The 17,572-nt window shown below is 40.8% G+C and overlaps 1 protein-coding gene across 1 annotated transcript; it reads left to right on the top strand.

Annotated features, from left to right (window-relative positions):
• Positions 1-3,310: 3,310 nt before the first annotated feature.
• On the top strand, positions 3,311-16,617 carry LOC140185079 (RNA-binding protein 7-like). Its single transcript, XM_072238323.1, has 5 exons — positions 3,311-3,504; positions 4,022-4,184; positions 7,224-7,311; positions 7,946-8,045; positions 14,093-16,617. The coding sequence occupies exons 1-5, from the start codon at positions 3,412-3,414 to the stop codon at positions 14,528-14,530; spliced, it is 882 nt and encodes a 293-aa protein (XP_072094424.1). The 5' UTR covers positions 3,311-3,411; the 3' UTR covers positions 14,531-16,617.
• The last annotated feature ends 955 nt before the right edge of the window (positions 16,618-17,572 follow it).

Below are 17,572 nucleotides of genomic sequence, written 5' to 3'. Positions count from 1 at the left end.
CTTACGAACCGTTTCATAGGAATGCTCTACCTTCGGATGGTGGGGGAAACCTGTATACCCATGACTGTGTGGCTAGGTACAGCTCAAATACCATCTAAAAATTTGCTGACGATACAGCCATTGTTGGTAGAATCTCAGGTGGTGACGAGAGGGCATACAGGAGCGAGATATGCCAACTAGTGGAGAGGTGTCGCAGCAACAACCTGGCACGACGTCAGTAAGACGAAAGAGCTGATTGTGGACTTCAGGAAGGGTAAGACGAAGGAACACATACCAATCCTCATAGAGGGATCAGAAGTGCAGAGAGTGAGCAGTTTCAAGTTCCTGGGTGTCAAGATCTGAGGATCTAACCTGTTCTCAACATATCAATGCACTTATAAAGAAAGCAAGATAGCAATTATACTTCATTAGGAGTTTGAAGTATTTGGTATGTCAATAAATACACTCAAAACCTTCTATATATGTACCATGGAGAGCATCCTGTCAGGCTGCATCACTGTCTGGTATGGAGGGGCTACTGCACAGGACCGAAAGAAGCTGTAGATGATTGTAAATTTAGTCAGCTCCATCTTGGGTACTAGCCTACAAAGTACCCAGGACATCTTCAAGGAGCAGTGTCTCAGAAACACAGTGTCCATTATTAAGAACCTCTAGCACCCAGGGCATGCCCTTTTCTCACTGTTACCATCAGGTAGGAGGTACAGAAGCCTGAAGGCACACACTCAGTGATTCAGGAACAGCTTCTTCCCCTCTGCCATCCGATTCTTAAATGGACATTGACCCCTTGGACACTACCTCATTTTTTAAAATATGCAGTATTTCTGTTTTTTGCACATTTTAAAATCTATTCAATATACATATTTTGTGCAGATCACAAACACCATCTCCACCTTGCTGATGATCAACACTGGCGCACCTTAGGAGTGTGTGCTTGGCCCACTGCTCTACTCTCTCTACATCCATGACAGTGTGGCTAGGTATTTCACAAATGCCATCTATAACTTTCCTTATGATGCAACTATTGTTGGTAGAATCTCAGATGGTGATAAGAGGGCATACAGGAGTGAGATCTACTAGCTAATTAAATGATGTCATAGCAACAACCTTGCACTCAACATCAGTAAGACAAAAGAACTGATTGTGGACTTCAGAAAGGGCAAGAGAAGGGAACACACACACGCCAGTCCTTGGAGGGATCAGAAGTGGAAAGAGTGAGAAATTTCAGGTTCCTAGATGTCAATATCTCTGGGGGTCTAACCTGGACCCAACGTATTCTGTTAACAGTATCAAAGAACCAAAAGCCTTCCTTTAACAAGGCCAAAGTTTTTGTGGTGGTCTCGTTCTCTGATCCCTCCTTCTTTATACTGACTATTGCCCTCTACACTCTGTCCTGATGAAGGGTCTTAACCTGAAACCTTTGCTCCCTTAGATGCTGTTTGATCTGCCTATTCCCTCCAGCAGTTTTTCTTTTGCTCCAAATTCCTCCACCTACAATATCTTGTGTCTCTAGCAAACATGACTCTGATACACAGACTTCCAATTGCAGAAACACCCATCAACCATTATCCTCTGCCTTTTATCTGTGAGTACTGGTGGTTATTTTTTAAATGTACAATTATATTTAATGGAATAGTTTTCAATAAATGCAAATGCATAATTTTGTGGATGTTAGGTATCTATACTAATCAAAACCAAAATCAAAGAGCTGATTAACACGCAAAATGCTGGAGGAACTCGGCAGGCCAGGCAGGCAACTTTTTGGGCCGAATCCCTTCATCAGGACGAGCTGATTATCGGCTACAGGAGGGAGAAGCCAGAGGTCCATGAGCAAATCTCATTAGGATATCATAGGTTGGAGAGGGTCAGAAGCTTTAAATCCTTTGGTGTTAGCATATCAGATGACCTGTCCTGGGACCAGGATATAAGGGTTTTCACAAAGAAGGGACAACAGTGCCTTTATTTTCTTTGAAGTTTGCATAGATTTGGCTGTCACCAAAAACTTTGACTAACTTCTATAGATACACAGTGGAGAATATCCTAACTGGTTGCAGGAAAACACCAATACCCAGGAACAGAAAGACTACAGGAAGTTGTGGATATAGCCCAGTCCATCACAGGAAAAGTCCTCCCCACCATTGAGCACATTTTTGTGGAGTGCTGCATGAGAAAGCAGCATCCATCATCAAAGATCACTACTATGCAGGCTTGCTGCTACCATCAGACAAGTCTTGGGTCCCACATTACCAGCTTTAGGAACAGTTATTACCCTACAACCATCAGGCTCCTGAACTGGTGTGGATAACTACTCACCACAACTCTGCATTGATTCGATGACCTCCTGGACTCTGAGTATTGTTTATTTTATTTGCAGTTTGTCCTCTTTTGCACATTGGTTATCAGTCTTTGTTTGTGTATAGTTGTTAGTAAATTATTTTATATTTTATTTTTTCTGTAAATGCCTACAGGAAAATGAATTTCACATATATACTTTGATAATTTGAACTAAAATATCAGAAAATGTTGGAATCAAAATCGAGCAGTTTCATGTGGAGAGATGCATGGTTTGAAGTGCTAGTCTCCTGAAATACTGACTGTTTTTCTCTCTACAGATAGTCTAATTTGCATGTATAGTTCCAACATTTTCTGTTCTTTTTCAAAGCATTTTAAACAGTTAGTTTATATTTATGTATATTATATAAAATACAATACTTCTATTCCATATCAGTTTCTAAATATTGTTAAAGGTACCATCAAAATTTTGTGATGTAGATCCTTTATAACTATATTTTAAAAAGTCACAAACAAGAGAAATTCTACAACACAAACACGAGGAAATCTGCAGATGCTGGAATTTCAAGCAACACACATAAAAGTTGCTGGTGGACGCAGCAGGCCAGGCAGCATCTCTAGGAAGAGGTACAGTGGACGTTTCGGACCAAGACCCTTCCTCAGGACTAACTGAAAGAAGAGCTAGTAAGAGATTTGAAAGTGGGAGATTTGAAATGTCGACTGTACCTCTTCCTAGAGATGCTGCCTGGCCTGCTGCGTTCTCCAGTAACTTTTACGTGTGTTAAGAGAAATTCTACAGATGCTGGAAATCCAATTAACACACACAAAGTGCTGGGGTAACTCCCTGCCAGGCAGCATCTATGGGAAAGAGTAAACAGTCGACGTTTCGGGCCGAGATCCTTCGCCGATGCTGCCTGGCCAGTTGCGTTACCCCAGCATTTCGTGAGTCTGTTGCTCATGTTTAAAAGGTACAAAGTTTGTGGTCTGAAATCGAGGTTAATGGGGCGGAAGTGTGCGTGGGTGACGACATCAGCGGGGCGGAAGGGGTAAGGAGCCGTTTTGAAAGAGGCGCCTTAATCGGACGGAGTTTAGTTACTGGACGGACGTTGGATTGTAGGAGCCATGGGTGTATCGGATGATGCTAACAGGACGCTGTTCATTGGGAACTTGGACGCGAAAGTAACGGAGGAGCTTCTGTTCGAACTGTTCCTCCAGGTGAGTGAGTGAGGTGAGGGAGGATTGTCGGGGGTAGTGGCGGCCTGTCGAGGCCTGTAGCTTCTCGGGCGCGCGCTTGGGTCATTCGGCCGCGTCGTCTGTTCTCTCGGGGCTCTGATACCTAGAGACGGTCTGACTGACTGCATCTTGAGGTGTAATTTTTTCCTCACCCCTGTCTTAACTACACTATTCAAAGTATCTACCTTTACCTTGTGCTGCGGCCGACTTGCCTGGTGCTTAGTTTAAATTGTAACGAAACTCTCGTAAAAGTTCCCATATAATCAGCATCCTGGTAGAGTTATTGCCCTGCTAGCGGGTTTTGGTTTATTCACACTACAAGAGTTCTAAGGCAGACTTTATTCTCTGTAACTGTATTTGCACAGATTTCAGCCACGCGGTTTATTTCAAACCCCATTTTAATCCGTCCGCTTCTGTTGAAGTGCAGTTCCGCCCCCGCAGGCGTTTTTTGAACGATCATGTTGAGAATGTACTACTCAACTTAGTTTCTCTTTCCCAGGCCGGTCCGCTTGTGACAGTAAAAATCCCCAAAGATAAGGACGGGAAGTCAAAGCAGTTCGCATTCGTGCATTTTAAACACGAGGAGTCAGTCCATTACGGAAAGGATTTGCTGAATGGAATCCCGCTATTTGGCAGGGCTATCAAAATCCAGTTCAGATCAGGTAAACGTCAACTTAATAAATGAATCAAAGTATTTGCTTGGCGCTGGATATGCTCAGTAAACAGTTAAAGTGGTCAACAGTGCTGCGAGAGGTAAAAGTGCATTTTTAAAGTTTTGGAACTTAATTAGCAAAATTACAGGTTTTAAGTAGGCACACAAAATCAAATGGAATTGGACAAAGAGATTGTTTGGAAAGGTAACAGTAATGCCCGAGATTGGTAATTTTTTGAATGATTGAAAAGGGGCAGGAAATGAGGATCTAGAAGTGTAACTGGGAATAAATGTTGAATTCTTTGTGATTCAGGGGAAAAATTATCTGAGCCTGGAAGGCTGCAAGTCTCTAATGTTGAGAGGCTGTTCATTGAATGTTGTATTCAACTGTGTTGAAGCATTGTGGAAACTGCAATGTAGATCATGATGATCCATTGCATGCAGCTACTGATGGAGGGATGCCTCCAGGAGGAAGGGGGAATGTAAGCAGAGTACACCTCAGATTTCCCCATATTTTCACATTTAAATCTGGAGCTTGATCTTTCTAAGATTCTAGTTGTTCAAAGCAGGAAAGGTAATTTACTTCATGCACTCCCTTTTGTGCTGTGGCATCATCTACATAATGTTATCAAGAAGTATTTTGCAAACTACCTTTTAATCTTATTACTGTCAACTGGCCTGGTTTTAAAGGTGAAACAGAGATATACTTGTATGATAATAGTATTTTTAAATATAGAGTGCTTGTGTCACTTCAAGTTGCAATACAAAAGATTTTCAAAGCAAGTCACTGGTGCCCCTCTTTGCACCATCTTGTAGAGTGCTGGTTAATTAGAATATAAATGGGTAAAATCATTACCCCGTGACTCTTAAACTCTATCCCTCGACTTATGAAAGCTAACACCCCATAAGCTTTCTTAGCTACCCTATCTACCTGTGAGGCAACTTTCAGGGATCTGTGGACATGTATCCCTCTGCTCCTCCACACTACCAAGTATCCTGCCATTTGCTTTGTACTCTGCCTTGGAGTTTGTCCTTCCAAAGTGTACCACCTCGCACTTCTCTGGGTTGAACTCCATCTGCCACTTCTCAGCCCACTTCTGCATCCTATCAATGTCTCTCTGCAATCTTCGACAATCCTCTACACTATCTACAACACCACCAACCTTTGTGTCGTCTGCAAACTTGCCAACCCACCCTTCTACCCCCACATCCAGGTCGTTAATAAAAATTTCGAAAAGTAGAGATCCCAGAACTGATCCTTGTGGGACGCCACTACTCGCAACCCTCCAATTCGAATGTACTCCCTCCACCACGACCCTCTGCCTTCTGCAGGCAAGCCAATTCTGAATCCACCTGGCCAAACTTCCCTGGATCCCATGCCTTCTGACTTTCTGAATAAGCCTACCGTTTGGACTCTTGTCAAATGCCTTACTAAAATCCATATAGATCACATCCACTGCACTACCCTCATCTGTATGCCTGGTCACCTCCTCAAAGAACTTTATCAGGCTTGTTAGACACGATCTGCCCTTCAGAAAGCCATGCTGACTGTCCCTGATCAGACCATGATTCTCTAAATAACCATAGATCCTATCTCTAAGCATCTTTTCCAAAAGCTTTCCCACCACTGACGTAAGGCTCACTGGTCTATAATTACCCAGAATATCCCTACTATCTTTTTTGAACAAGGGGACAACATTTGCCTCCCTCCAGTCCTCCGGTACCATTCCCATGGACAACGAGGACATAAAGATCCTAGCCAGAGGCTCAGCAATCTCTTCCCTCGCCTCGTGGAGCAGCCTGGGGAATATTCTGTCAGGCCCCGGGGACTTATCCGTCCTAATGTATTTTAACAACTCCAGCACCTCCTCTCCCTTAATATCAACATGCTCCAGAACATCAACCTCACTCATATTGTCCTCACTGTCCCCATTCCATGGGGATCGTGAGTGAACAGTCCTTTTCAAGTCCAGCCACAAATTCTCAATTGGATTGAGATCTGGACTCTGACTTGGCCACTTCAGGACATTAACTTTGTTGTTTTTAAGCCATTCCTATGTAGCTTTGGCTTTATGCTTGGGGTCATTGTCTTGCTGGAAAACAAATCTTCTCCCAAGTAGCAGTTCGCTTGCAGACTGCATCAGGTTTTCCTCCAGGATTTTCCTGTATTTTTGCTGCATTCATTTCACCCTCTCCATTCTCAAGCCTTCCAGGGCCTGCTGCAGTGAAGCATCTGATGATGTACAGGTGTTCGGCTTGCGCCAAACATACTATTTAGTCTGATGGCCAAAAGCTCAATTTTGGTTTCATCAGACCCTAGAGCCTTCCAGCTGACTTCAGTGTCTCCCACATGCCTTCTGGCAAACTCTAGCTGAGATTCCATGTGAGTTGTTTTTTCAACAGTGGCTTTCTCTTTGCCATTCTCCCATAAAGCTGCGACTGGGAATGCACTTGGACAGCAGTCTCTTCCATCTCAGCCATTGAAGCTTGTAACTCCTCCAGAGTTGTCAATGGTCTCTTGGTGGCCTCTTGCAATAGTCCCTCCCCTTCTTGCACTGTCACTCTGTTTTGGAGGACTGCCTGCTCTCGGCAGATTTACATCTGTGCCATATTTTTTCCATTTCTTGATTGTCTTAACTGTACTCCAAGGGATATTCAGTGACTTGTACATTTTCTTGTATCCATCTCCTTGTACTTTTCAATAATCTTTTCATGGAGTTGCTTGGAGTGTTCTTTTGACTTCATGACATAGTTTTTGCCAGGATACTGACCAGAGCTTGACCTTCCAGTTGCTGCTGCTGCTGCTGGAGCAACAGTAGACCAGACATACAGTTTTCTGTGATTTTTGATTTTTTTTTAAGCTGAAGTGAAGATGTTACTTCTATTTATGGAAAGTGCATTGATTTTTTAAAAATAGAAATGAACATGTGCTCTTTCTGCACAGGAAAACAGATTGTGGTAGTTTTAAATGTGTAAAGCAGGAATGTTAAATTTGCATTGTTTATACTTGAAATGGAAATTTGTAAACAAACCTTTGTTCCCTTCATAGGTAGTTCTCATGAATCTCGGGAAGGAAGCCTGTCTCAGACTTCAACTGCTTTCAGTCCCTACCAGACAAACCAGTTCAATAACAATAGGTAAAAACTTTTTTTAAAGTTGCAAGACCAGCCAATTTCAGTATGTTGGTTCTGTGGCTTAAATGTTGTCAGAAATGAGATTATTGAACCGTCATGGTTTCAGGTCTAAAATTCAAAATAAGTTCCAGAAGTTTTTGTCAATGATTTTTTAATTTGTCCAAATTACAAAACTGTAGTTAGTGTACAGGACAAGTCTGTTCCCTGCATTGGACTTGGAGTGGGGTTCAGTTAGGAGTTAGAAACTGATTCTAAATTTTATATTAGTGATTTGGTCATAGAACTCAAATACAAAAAGTTTCATCCTCCACCATTCATGTATGGTCTTGTCAAGAAATACTTTATTTTGGACTGTTCATTTTCAATGTAAAATGGGCTCTGTTTCTGACTTGATCATTTACTTGTCTAAGACCTTTTGCTTTGTATTTGTTCAGGAGATGCAAGGAATTCTTTTGGTTCAAAACAGAAACTAGTTGTACTTGGCAGAGAAGGAACTATTTGAATGTGGTTGTGGAATTCAGTTCACCAATCATTGTATTGGTCTGGTTTGACTTCAACAGTTTTGAGATGCCTGCTACTTTCTATTCCGTATTCATATTTTCCCTTTCTCTATTCCTCCCATTCTAACTTTTAACAGGTTGGATCGATCAACAGATAGAGGATCTCAGGTATTTGCAACTCCACAATTGGTTCAGAGATCATTTTCTACACCTGATAATCTTCAAAGACAGGTCACGGTAAGAGAAATGGGTGTTTATGGCAAAAGTATGTTTTCAGCCTGAGTTTCTTGGAATAAACCTTCATTTATAGAATAGTTTTAAAAGTAGAGATGAGGATGGCATAGTGCCTTGAGGAATTGAAGTGATGGGTAATAGATGGTAGAGATGAGAGCAAGGGTTCTGTCTTGATGACAGAACATCCTTGTCTGTATCAGCGGGACTGTGGTGGAGATGGGTAACCACTTTAAGTCCTGGCTATGATCACTACCAAAGATTTGTCCTCATTCAACAACCCAGAAAACACAATAGTGCCTTACTTCCTCGGAAGATTAAGATAATTTGACATGTGATTCGTGACTATTGCCAATTTTTATAGATGTACCTTAAAAAGCATCTTATCTGAATCCATCAGTTTGGTTTGGTGACTTTTTTTCTGCCCAAGACTGAAAGAAATTGCAGCTATGAACGCAGCAGCTCATCCAGCCTTCCCTGCGTTCACTGCCAATGATTCCTGTTGCCTCTGAAAAGGCAGCCAAGATAATCAAGGGCCCTTTCAATTCCATTCTCTTTTCTCATCCCTCCCATTGGCCAGAAGATACAGAAGCTTGAGAACACATGCCACCGAACTCGGACAGCTTCTATACCACGGTTGTCTGACTTTTGAACTGACCTCATACGAACTCTTGAGATCCCTGTTGTGGCCATTTCTGTATCTGTGCTGCACTTTCTTTGTAATTCCAGCACTATTTTCTGTATACCCTGTTGTGGCCTATGTACATCTCCCCTTTCACATTAGCCTGTCTGACTCTCAATTCAGCAATTGATCCATTTCTGACCATCTTACAGGCACTACACATGTCAAGTACCGCTCACACCACCGTAAGTTCATTTGATACAACTCTCATTGGCAACAATGAGGAAGAAGCAACTTCTCATGTTCTCAACTCCTGTTCTCAGATTTATTAGTCTACTTATTTACTTATTATTATTATTACTGAATTTGCAGTTCGTCTTTTTTTTTGTACATTGGTTGCTTGTCAGTATTTGTGTGTAGTTTCTCATTGATTCCATTGCATTTTCTTTGTTCTACTGTGAATGCCTGTCAGAGAATGAATCTCAGGGTTGTATATGGTGATGTATATGTGCTTTGATAATAAATTAACTTTGGACTCTGGTGTGTGAAAGAAACGTAGTGCAGGGAAATGATTAAGGAAATTTGCCGCAATTAGCCTCTGCTTCACTGGGATATAGTATATAGAACCAGTTTTCATGGAATATACAAAGCTATGAAGTATTTAATTTCAATACCTCCCTATTTACATTAAGTTTTATTTTCAATGTTCAAAGTAAATTTATTAGCAAAGTACATATAAGTCATGCCAGCCAGTGGTATCATGGCATCCACACCAGACTTCGAAGTGAGTGGTCCTGGGTTCCAATCCAGTCGGCACCTTGCACACATTCCATCCGTGCTGAGTTGAGAGTTGAGTTAGCAACTTGGCCTCATTTATATACTTAAAAAAAACAACAAATGCTAAAGAAGCAGCAAAGTCGCTGCCCAATGTGCCACAAGGCATGGAAAGGAATGACTACAACATCATCTAAGTCACAATATACAGCCCTGAGATTCATTGTCTTACGGACGTGCTCAGTAAATCCAATAGCTATAATAGAATTAATGAAAGACTGCACCAGGCGCCAAATTGCAAATACAAAAGGAAAGAAGAAAAAGAAACAATAAATATCGAGAACATGAGATGAAAAGTCCTTGAAAGTTAGTTCATAGATTGTGGGAAGATTACAGTGATGGGGCAAGTGAAGTTGAATAAAGTTATCCCTTCTGGTTCAAGAACCTAATCTTTCAGGGGTAATAACTTTTCCTAAACCTGGTGGTGTGAGTCCTGAGGTTCTTGTTTCTTCCCCTTGGTGGCAGCAGTGAGAAGAGTGCATGACCTGGGTGGTGGGGATCCCTAATGATGGATGCAGTTTTCCTACAACAGCGTTTCATGTAGATGTGCTCAATGGTGAGGAGGGCTTTACCCATGATGGATTGGGCTGTATCCACTTCATTTTTGCAGAATTTTCCATTCAAGGCCATTGGTGTTTCCACACCAGGTCATGATGCTGGCAGTCAGTATACTCTCCACCACACGTCTATAGAAGTTTATCAAAGTTTTAGGTGTCATGCTAAATCTCCGCAAACTTATCAGGAGTTAAAGGCACTGCCGTAATTGCACTTGCATGCTGGGCCCAGGACATGTCCTCTGATTTGGGGTATTATACCTTTCATTTTCTAAAATGGAGTTGATTTGAATGGATTGTTAGATGTGTTACTGCCTCTCAATATTTTGGTTGATCTTGGTTCAGTTTTCCCACTATTTAAGTTTTCTTCCTATTGTCTTCCAGACCCATTTCTATTCTTTATTTACACTGTCCTCTCTGATAAAAATCTTTTTATTAACTAACCTGGATGAGGAAGTAGACTCTTCCTTCAGTTAGTTCTGACGAAGGGTCTCGGCCTGAAACGTTGACTGCACCTCTTCCTACAGATGCTGCCTGGCCTGCTGCGTTCACCAGCAACTTTGATGTGTGTTGCTTGAATTTCCAGCATCTGCAGAATTCCTGTTGTTTGAGAAAGTAGAAGGGTGGGTTAGTAAGCTTGCTGATGACACAAAAGTTGGGGGTGTTCTGGATGGTCTGAAGGGTTGTCAGAGGTTATAGTGGGACATCAATAGGTTGCAGAACTGGGTTGAAAAGTGGCAGATGGAGTTCAACCTAGATGAGTGTGAGGTGGTACATTTTACATAGAAACATAGAAAACCTACAGCACAATACAGGCCCTTCGGCCCACAAAGCTGTGCCAACCATGTCCTTACCTGAGAGAGTACCTAGGGTTACCCATAGCCCTCTATTTTTCTGAGCTTCATTTACCTATCCCGGAGTCTCTTAAAAGACCCTATCATTTCCCCCTCCACCACTGTCACCGGCAGCCCATTCCACGCACTTACCACTCCCTGCGTGTTGTTTTTTAAAAACTTGCCACTGACATCTCCTCTGTACCTACTTCCAAGCACCTTAAAACTGTGCCCTCTCATGCTAGCCATTTCAGCCCTGGGAAAAAGCCTCTGACTGTCCACACGATCAATGCCTGTCATCGGCTTGTACACCTCTATCAGGTCATTTTGGTAGGTCATATTTGAAGACAGAATATAATATCAATGGTAAGACTCTTGGCAGTGCGGAGGATCAGTGAGATCTTGGGGTTCATGTCCATAGGACAGTTGAAGCTGCCACGCAGGTTGACAGTGTTGATAAGGAGTATGGTGTGTGATGGCCTTCATCAACCATGGGGCTGAGTTCTAGAGCTGTGAGGTAATGTTAAAACTATATAAGACCTTGGTTTGATCCCACTTGGAGTACTGTGCTCAGTTCTAGTAACCTCACTATAGGAAGGATGTGAATACTATAGAGAGTGCAGAGGAGATTTACAAGGATACTGCCTGGATTGGGGAGCATGCCTTATGAGAATAGGTTGAGTGAACTTATCCTCCATCACTCCAAGGAGAAAAGGCTGAGAGGTGACCTGATAGAGGTGTATAAGATGATGAGAGGCATTGATCGTGTGGATAGTCAGAGGCTTTTCCCAGGACTGAAATGGTTGACACAAGGGGGCATAGTTTTAAGGTACTTGGAAGTAGGTACAAGGGGGATATCAGAGGTAAGTTTTTTCACACGGAGAGTGGTGGGTGCGTGGAATGCGATGGTGGTAGAGGCAGATACAATGGGGTCTTTTAAGAGACTCTTAGATAGGTACATGAAGCTGAGAAAAATAGAGGGCTATGCAGTAGGGAAATTCTAGTCAGTTTCTAGAGTAGGTTACATGGTCAGCACAATATTGTGGGCCGAATGGCTTATAATGTGTCAGTCCTGAGGAAGGGTCTCGGCCTGAAACATCGACTGTACCTCTTCCTAGAGATGCTGCCTGGTCTGCTGCGTTCACCAGCAACTTTGATGTGTGTGGCTTGTAATGTGTTGTAGATTTCCATGTTTTGTTTTACTATCATGATACCACCTTAATGCTCTTCTGTGTGCATCTGGATGGCATGCAAAACAATAACTTTTCACAGTATCTCAGTACATGAGAATAATATGTTAATACCAAATATTTGTGTTCCTTATTTGGGTTGCTATTTGAAATAGAAAAGTTTGGGAAAAGATATTTAAAGTGGTTGCAAGTGGGAGATAAAACCTCTTTTATATGATAAAAGATCTTTTAATAATACACCCTATCCTCGTTATATGCGAGGGATACATTCCTCGAAGTTGATGCATAATGTGAAATTGCATAATGTGAATAATTATTGATCTGTAATTTATTCACATTTTCGTACCAATACGACACAAAAGCAGTACTACTAGACAACATTTGTATTGTATTTAATTAATTTAAGGTAATCAATGTAATAAATCATAGAAAGTTAACATCCTGTGGTGTACAGTACTCAACAACAATGGCAGGTGTGTTCGCTCCGGGAGATGAGTGGTCGTTGTGGTGTTGGGCAGTTTTACACGGATAAGGTGGATGGTTGTGGTCGTCAGGATCATATCAAGCACGGCAGGGGGTGAAGGAAGACTCACAGAACTCTTAGAACTGCTGGCAGCAGAAGATTACAGCAATTTGAATAAAGTGGTGAGGGTTGTTTGCTTGGCAGCATTTTGTTTTTCAGCATAAATTTGCTTGTAGGGAAGAACGGTTGACGGCAGGGAGTGACTGAAATGCTGACTCCGTTCTAAACTTGGGTCCATGTCCATCTCCATTTGTGCCAAGTGTTCCAACTTCCACCATTCCCTCACCGTTGGTAAACTCCTGGGATTTTCAAAATCGTCTGTTGCTTGCAGCATCTGAGAGATAGTTCGCCGTTTAAAAAAAAAAGTACGCCTTTAATGTGGATCACACCGGTTGAGTGGTTGAATCAGCGATGTTGTGTTAGACGGCAGGAAACGCACTGTTATGTTAGGATGAATGGTGTCCAAATGTTTAGGATGGGCTGGCGCATTGTCAAGCAACAAAAGAACTTTAAAGGCAAGATTCTGCTCCCGGCAGTAACGTCCCAGAGCTGTGTTACCTTCAGCTGATGCCGCGCTGTTTATAATTTCCAACTTTTTCTCTAGTGTTAAAGCGGTTCTCTGCCGCTTGGTTGATGGCCCAAGACATGACATCGGACGCTTAGGAGGCATAGTTAAATATTTCAAGCACAAAATCACTGCACCGTAGGTAAAACCAACAAAAGTCTAAGATCGCGCATCCACACCTTGTCAAAACCAATGTGAGAGTGGCGGGAGTGAAATTGTGAGGCACACGCACCTGACTTGTATTGGCGAGAAAGCAGTACTCCTCGCATAACTGTGTATTTTGGACGCATATAATGAGACGTTGGTAGAAATAGGTTCATCGCATAACTGAATCTGCATAGTCTGAAGATGCATATAACGGGGATAGGGTGTAATCAGTTTTGTGAGCAGGATAAATGGTTTTTATTGGCCCTGCTATGACTGAGATGCAAGAGTAATTTCATTTTAATTTAATGATTCTGATGACATATGTAACCAGTGTTGTCATTTGCTGCTTCTGCCCGGTAAGTAATGAATTAACTTCATCGATGTATGCAGAAATTGGGATAGTTCTTTTACCCCCTATTTTGCCGGGATTCTGTATTTGGAATCATGTTGTGACAAGACTTTTTTTTTCCTCTTCGTTTGTGTCTTGGTTTTACCCAGTTAACTTCATTGCTGCTTTTCCTCGAGTGTTGGATTTTGCTTTTGATATCAGTTTCCTTTGGATTTTAAGTTTGAATTCATTGTTCTTTTGTCTTTAAGCACGTTACTATTTGGTGATAAGAAAACTTGATTTCTCTCTTGCTTTTTATTCCATTTAGATTAAATGTCTTGTCAGTTCACCTGTCAGTGGAATGGATTTCAATTCCTTTAGATTGGTTGAAGATCTGCTTTATTGTCTCTTAATTTTGGATGTTGCATACCTTAAACTGTTTTGATTTTGCTTTCAGGTAAGCAATATGTGGCGGGAGCATGCAAGGGGAGGGCAGCAGAATTACAATCCTCCATTGCAACACCCCAGCGCCAACAGCCGTTCCACACTGCAACCACCAAGTCGAGGAACGCCTTCTCACCTGCAAATGTCATCTCAGAATTTTGGCAACTCTGCGCAGCCATGGTCGTCCAGTGCAAGTTTGCATACTATGAGGCATTCAGAAAAGCCATCTGGCACACAAAGGCAACAATCATATAGTTCGTATCAGTCAGACAACGGTCATTACAGCCGAGATGCTTGCTTCCAGGATCATAGTCCAGACTGGCACTACAGGGGAAACCGTGAGTCTGACTACCAACAAGACCAAACCTCTCATCACAGCAGAAATTGGGAGCATGAGTACAAGGCTAAGAGAGAGTACCCCAGAGGTGTAAGACGTCGAAGCAATTGGTAATAAACTGGCATTGTGTTGGATTGTGATAGTTAACTTGATTCATTTCTTCCCCCCCCACCCCCCTGAAGATTAGAATTTGACAAAACTGTTTTAAAGAAAAAAAAATATTTTTCATGTGCAAATTGTGATGCCTGTACAAAAGTTAAAATGAGTTTTTGTCTATATTAGTCATTACCCTGTGATGTTCATATAATTAAGTTCCTTTATTTATATTAATACCCATTTTCCATTAGTGCCCGTCTTTGCCTCAGTAGTACTTGTAAGTTTCCCATGTTCAATGCTTTTTTTTTCTGATGAGAGGGAAGGAATTGTGTAAGAAATTGTCTAATTCCCACTCTCATCAGGCAGTGCTTGATATGTCCCTAATGGGATTTCCAAATTTCCATTTTTTTTTAAAGAAACTATGTACAACAGCAAATAACTTCTGTATAATTTGTATCTTGCTGATATTGCATGTGATTAGAAACTTGATAGTGTTGCAAATGCAGTAGTTTTAGTACAACTGTAAAGAATAGCACTATTTTTATATTGATTGTATAAATCAATATTGTGCTCTTCCACTTTACCTTCTAATATTTCTTGAGGGCAATGATCAACCTCTAATTAAATGAGTAGCAGTGTCCAGTTGAGAAACTTGAATGAATCAGGTGCTCATCTGGTCTCCTGTCACTCAGGAGGTCACTTTTCTTCCAATGTGTGGGTATTATTTTAAAATGGGGGGGGGGGGTCCCAGCTTTTTTTTTAAAAACAAGTATGATGTTTTGTTAAGCCGTGGCTCCCTACTGTTAACCATGGAGTCTGTGGACCTCAGGTTGGGAACAGCTATTTTAAGAAAAACTTTTGATTGCTTGTAGTGCACATACGAGCTTTCAGCCATATGAATTGAGTTCCACTGTATTATTAACTTACTAATTTCAGAAGGTTTGTTCACAGTACCATGACCAATACTTGATGGATTAGAACCTAACATGCTGTCATTCTGGGGAAAAAAAAATTTCAAAATGTAAATTAAGAAAAAAACATCTGCGTATTTGGCTGAGAAGGATCTTATTTTAAAGGATCAACTCTTGAGTGTGAACAACCTAATTATTTAAGGATCAACAAGTGAAGACTTGTAAACAAGTTTAAACAATTTAAATTTAAACAAGTTTGACTTGTCAGTTGTTTTACATTGGCAGGTAGCTTGTTCCTAAATAGAGTCTCGAACGTGGGAGACAAGTAACAGCTAAATTTGACTCGTCCTGTTTCAAAACTTGGTATTTAACATCACGTAGTTACTGAGTGACATTGGTTCCCATACTTAAACAGGGCAATGGAATGACCCCTGCTCTTGGATTGTTGTTTCTGTTTTCCTTCCAAGTTGCTTAATTTTCCAATATGTGTTGAGTTAAATGGGGGCTGTTTAATCGCCCTTTACTACCTTGAAAAGTAGATGTTTAGAGTAGGAACGTGTGCAGGTAAATTAATAATTACTAGGCATATTTCCTATTTGAGAATTTTAAACACTATCTAGTTACATGTTTTGAGTTTTTTTTTCTCTAAAACTGAGCTCTCCTAACTATAAAATTTGTTTTGTACCAATTTTTAGCTGCATATGAACAAATTTGTATTTTTGGTGTCATAAAATCTTTTATAACTTAAATGAAGCAATTCTTTTGAAAAAATTTAATGTCTCTTTTTGGGAGAGGAGAAAATACAGAACATGTGATTTTTCCAAAGGACTAGAAATGTTGCCAGTAAAGTGTTGGCTGTTTTACCCTTAAACCAATGTTTTTGTAAAAAAAAAACAAAAAATATGCATATTTAATTGTTCTATTTTTTTGTCTTCATTGATGTGCGTTGCTGACCTATGGAAGAGACTGGAATAAGAACCAAGAATTTTTCTTAACTACTAAAAACTTGTACCTGTTTAAAATGAGTTACCTGTTGTACACTTTTATTTTCTCATTTTAAATGTGCAATATTTAGAATGTTTTGTTGTCTGAAATTTAGTTCTGGAACTTTGGTATATCTTTTTACACTTGACAATATGTAGTAATGTCAATTGCCATTGTTAATATACCAGATAAAGGTATATTCAAAATCTTTTTACTGTTTCAATTTGTTATCTCACGAGCCATTAGTGTAAATTTCAAATAAGCTTTTGGGCTGAACAGATAGTTGAAGTTTAGTATGTGGGGAATAAGGTTTTACAGAAAACTTGTTTCAAGGGGGTTGCATTATCCGGTTCACCATTTTCAGTAGTATAAATTCATAATTAAATACTAAATTTATCAAATCAATTTGTGGATGGTGAAGTCGTACAGAGGGGTATAGAATTTCAGATGTGGATGGACAACTGTAGTATGTGAATTTCAGTGCATTATCCAACCACATTTGGCTCAAAAGTAGACAGTTTTCTTTAAAATGGTGCATAGTCAGTAACTGCAACATCCAGTTACATTTATGGATACATAGCTAAATATGTACTGGACTATTGTCCTGTAGCTGCTGAAATGAGTGTTATAACCATGCAAGCCTGTGCTAAATCTGTACTGATCTGCAGATCCATTGTGGAAAGGATGCATAGACTTGAAAGGAGTAGTGTGGAGTCAATTTCTCCTTGCCTGCCCATCCTCCCTTTTTTTTATATAGTCTTCTAATACTGGCCTATCAGATTCCCCTTCTCCAGCTCTTTATCTCTTTCACCAATTGCCTTCTGAGCTCTTTATTTTACCCCTCCCCTTCTCTTGGTCTCACCTATCACCAACCACTTTGTACTACCTCACCTCTCCCACCTTCTTTCTCTAACCTCTCATCCTTTTTTTTTTCCAGTCCTAATGAAGGCTCTTGGCCTGAAACATCCGCTGTTTATTGATTTTCGTAGATGCTGCCTGACTTGCTAAGTTCCTCCAGCATTTTGTGTGTTTTGTCTGGATTTCCAGCATCGACAGATTTTATCGTCTTGGTGCTCAATTTCTTAAAAGTGGGGAAAACAGTAAATTCAGAGTAGACAATCTGCTGGCATATCAGCCATTTAAGGACTGAAAGCACCTGCTCTTG

This window comes from Mobula birostris, chromosome 20 (assembly GCF_030028105.1).
Source record: "Mobula birostris isolate sMobBir1 chromosome 20, sMobBir1.hap1, whole genome shotgun sequence".
Classification (NCBI taxonomy): Eukaryota; Metazoa; Chordata; class Chondrichthyes; order Myliobatiformes; family Myliobatidae; genus Mobula; species Mobula birostris.
The sequence above is the reverse complement of the archived record's forward strand: the minus strand, read 5'-3'. Positions and strand labels throughout refer to the sequence as shown.

Excerpts from the sequence above, each read along its gene's own strand:
- LOC140185079 (XM_072238323.1), top strand. The coding sequence starts at position 3,412 with ATGGGTGTATCGGATGATGCTAACAGGACGCTGTTCATTGGGAACTTG. Across the intron at positions 3,505-4,021 it reads TGTTCGAACTGTTCCTCCAG|GCCGGTCCGCTTGTGACAGT; the intron begins GTGAGTGAGTGA and ends TCTCTTTCCCAG. Across the intron at positions 8,046-14,092 it reads ATCTTCAAAGACAGGTCACG|GTAAGCAATATGTGGCGGGA; the intron begins GTAAGAGAAATG and ends TTTTGCTTTCAG.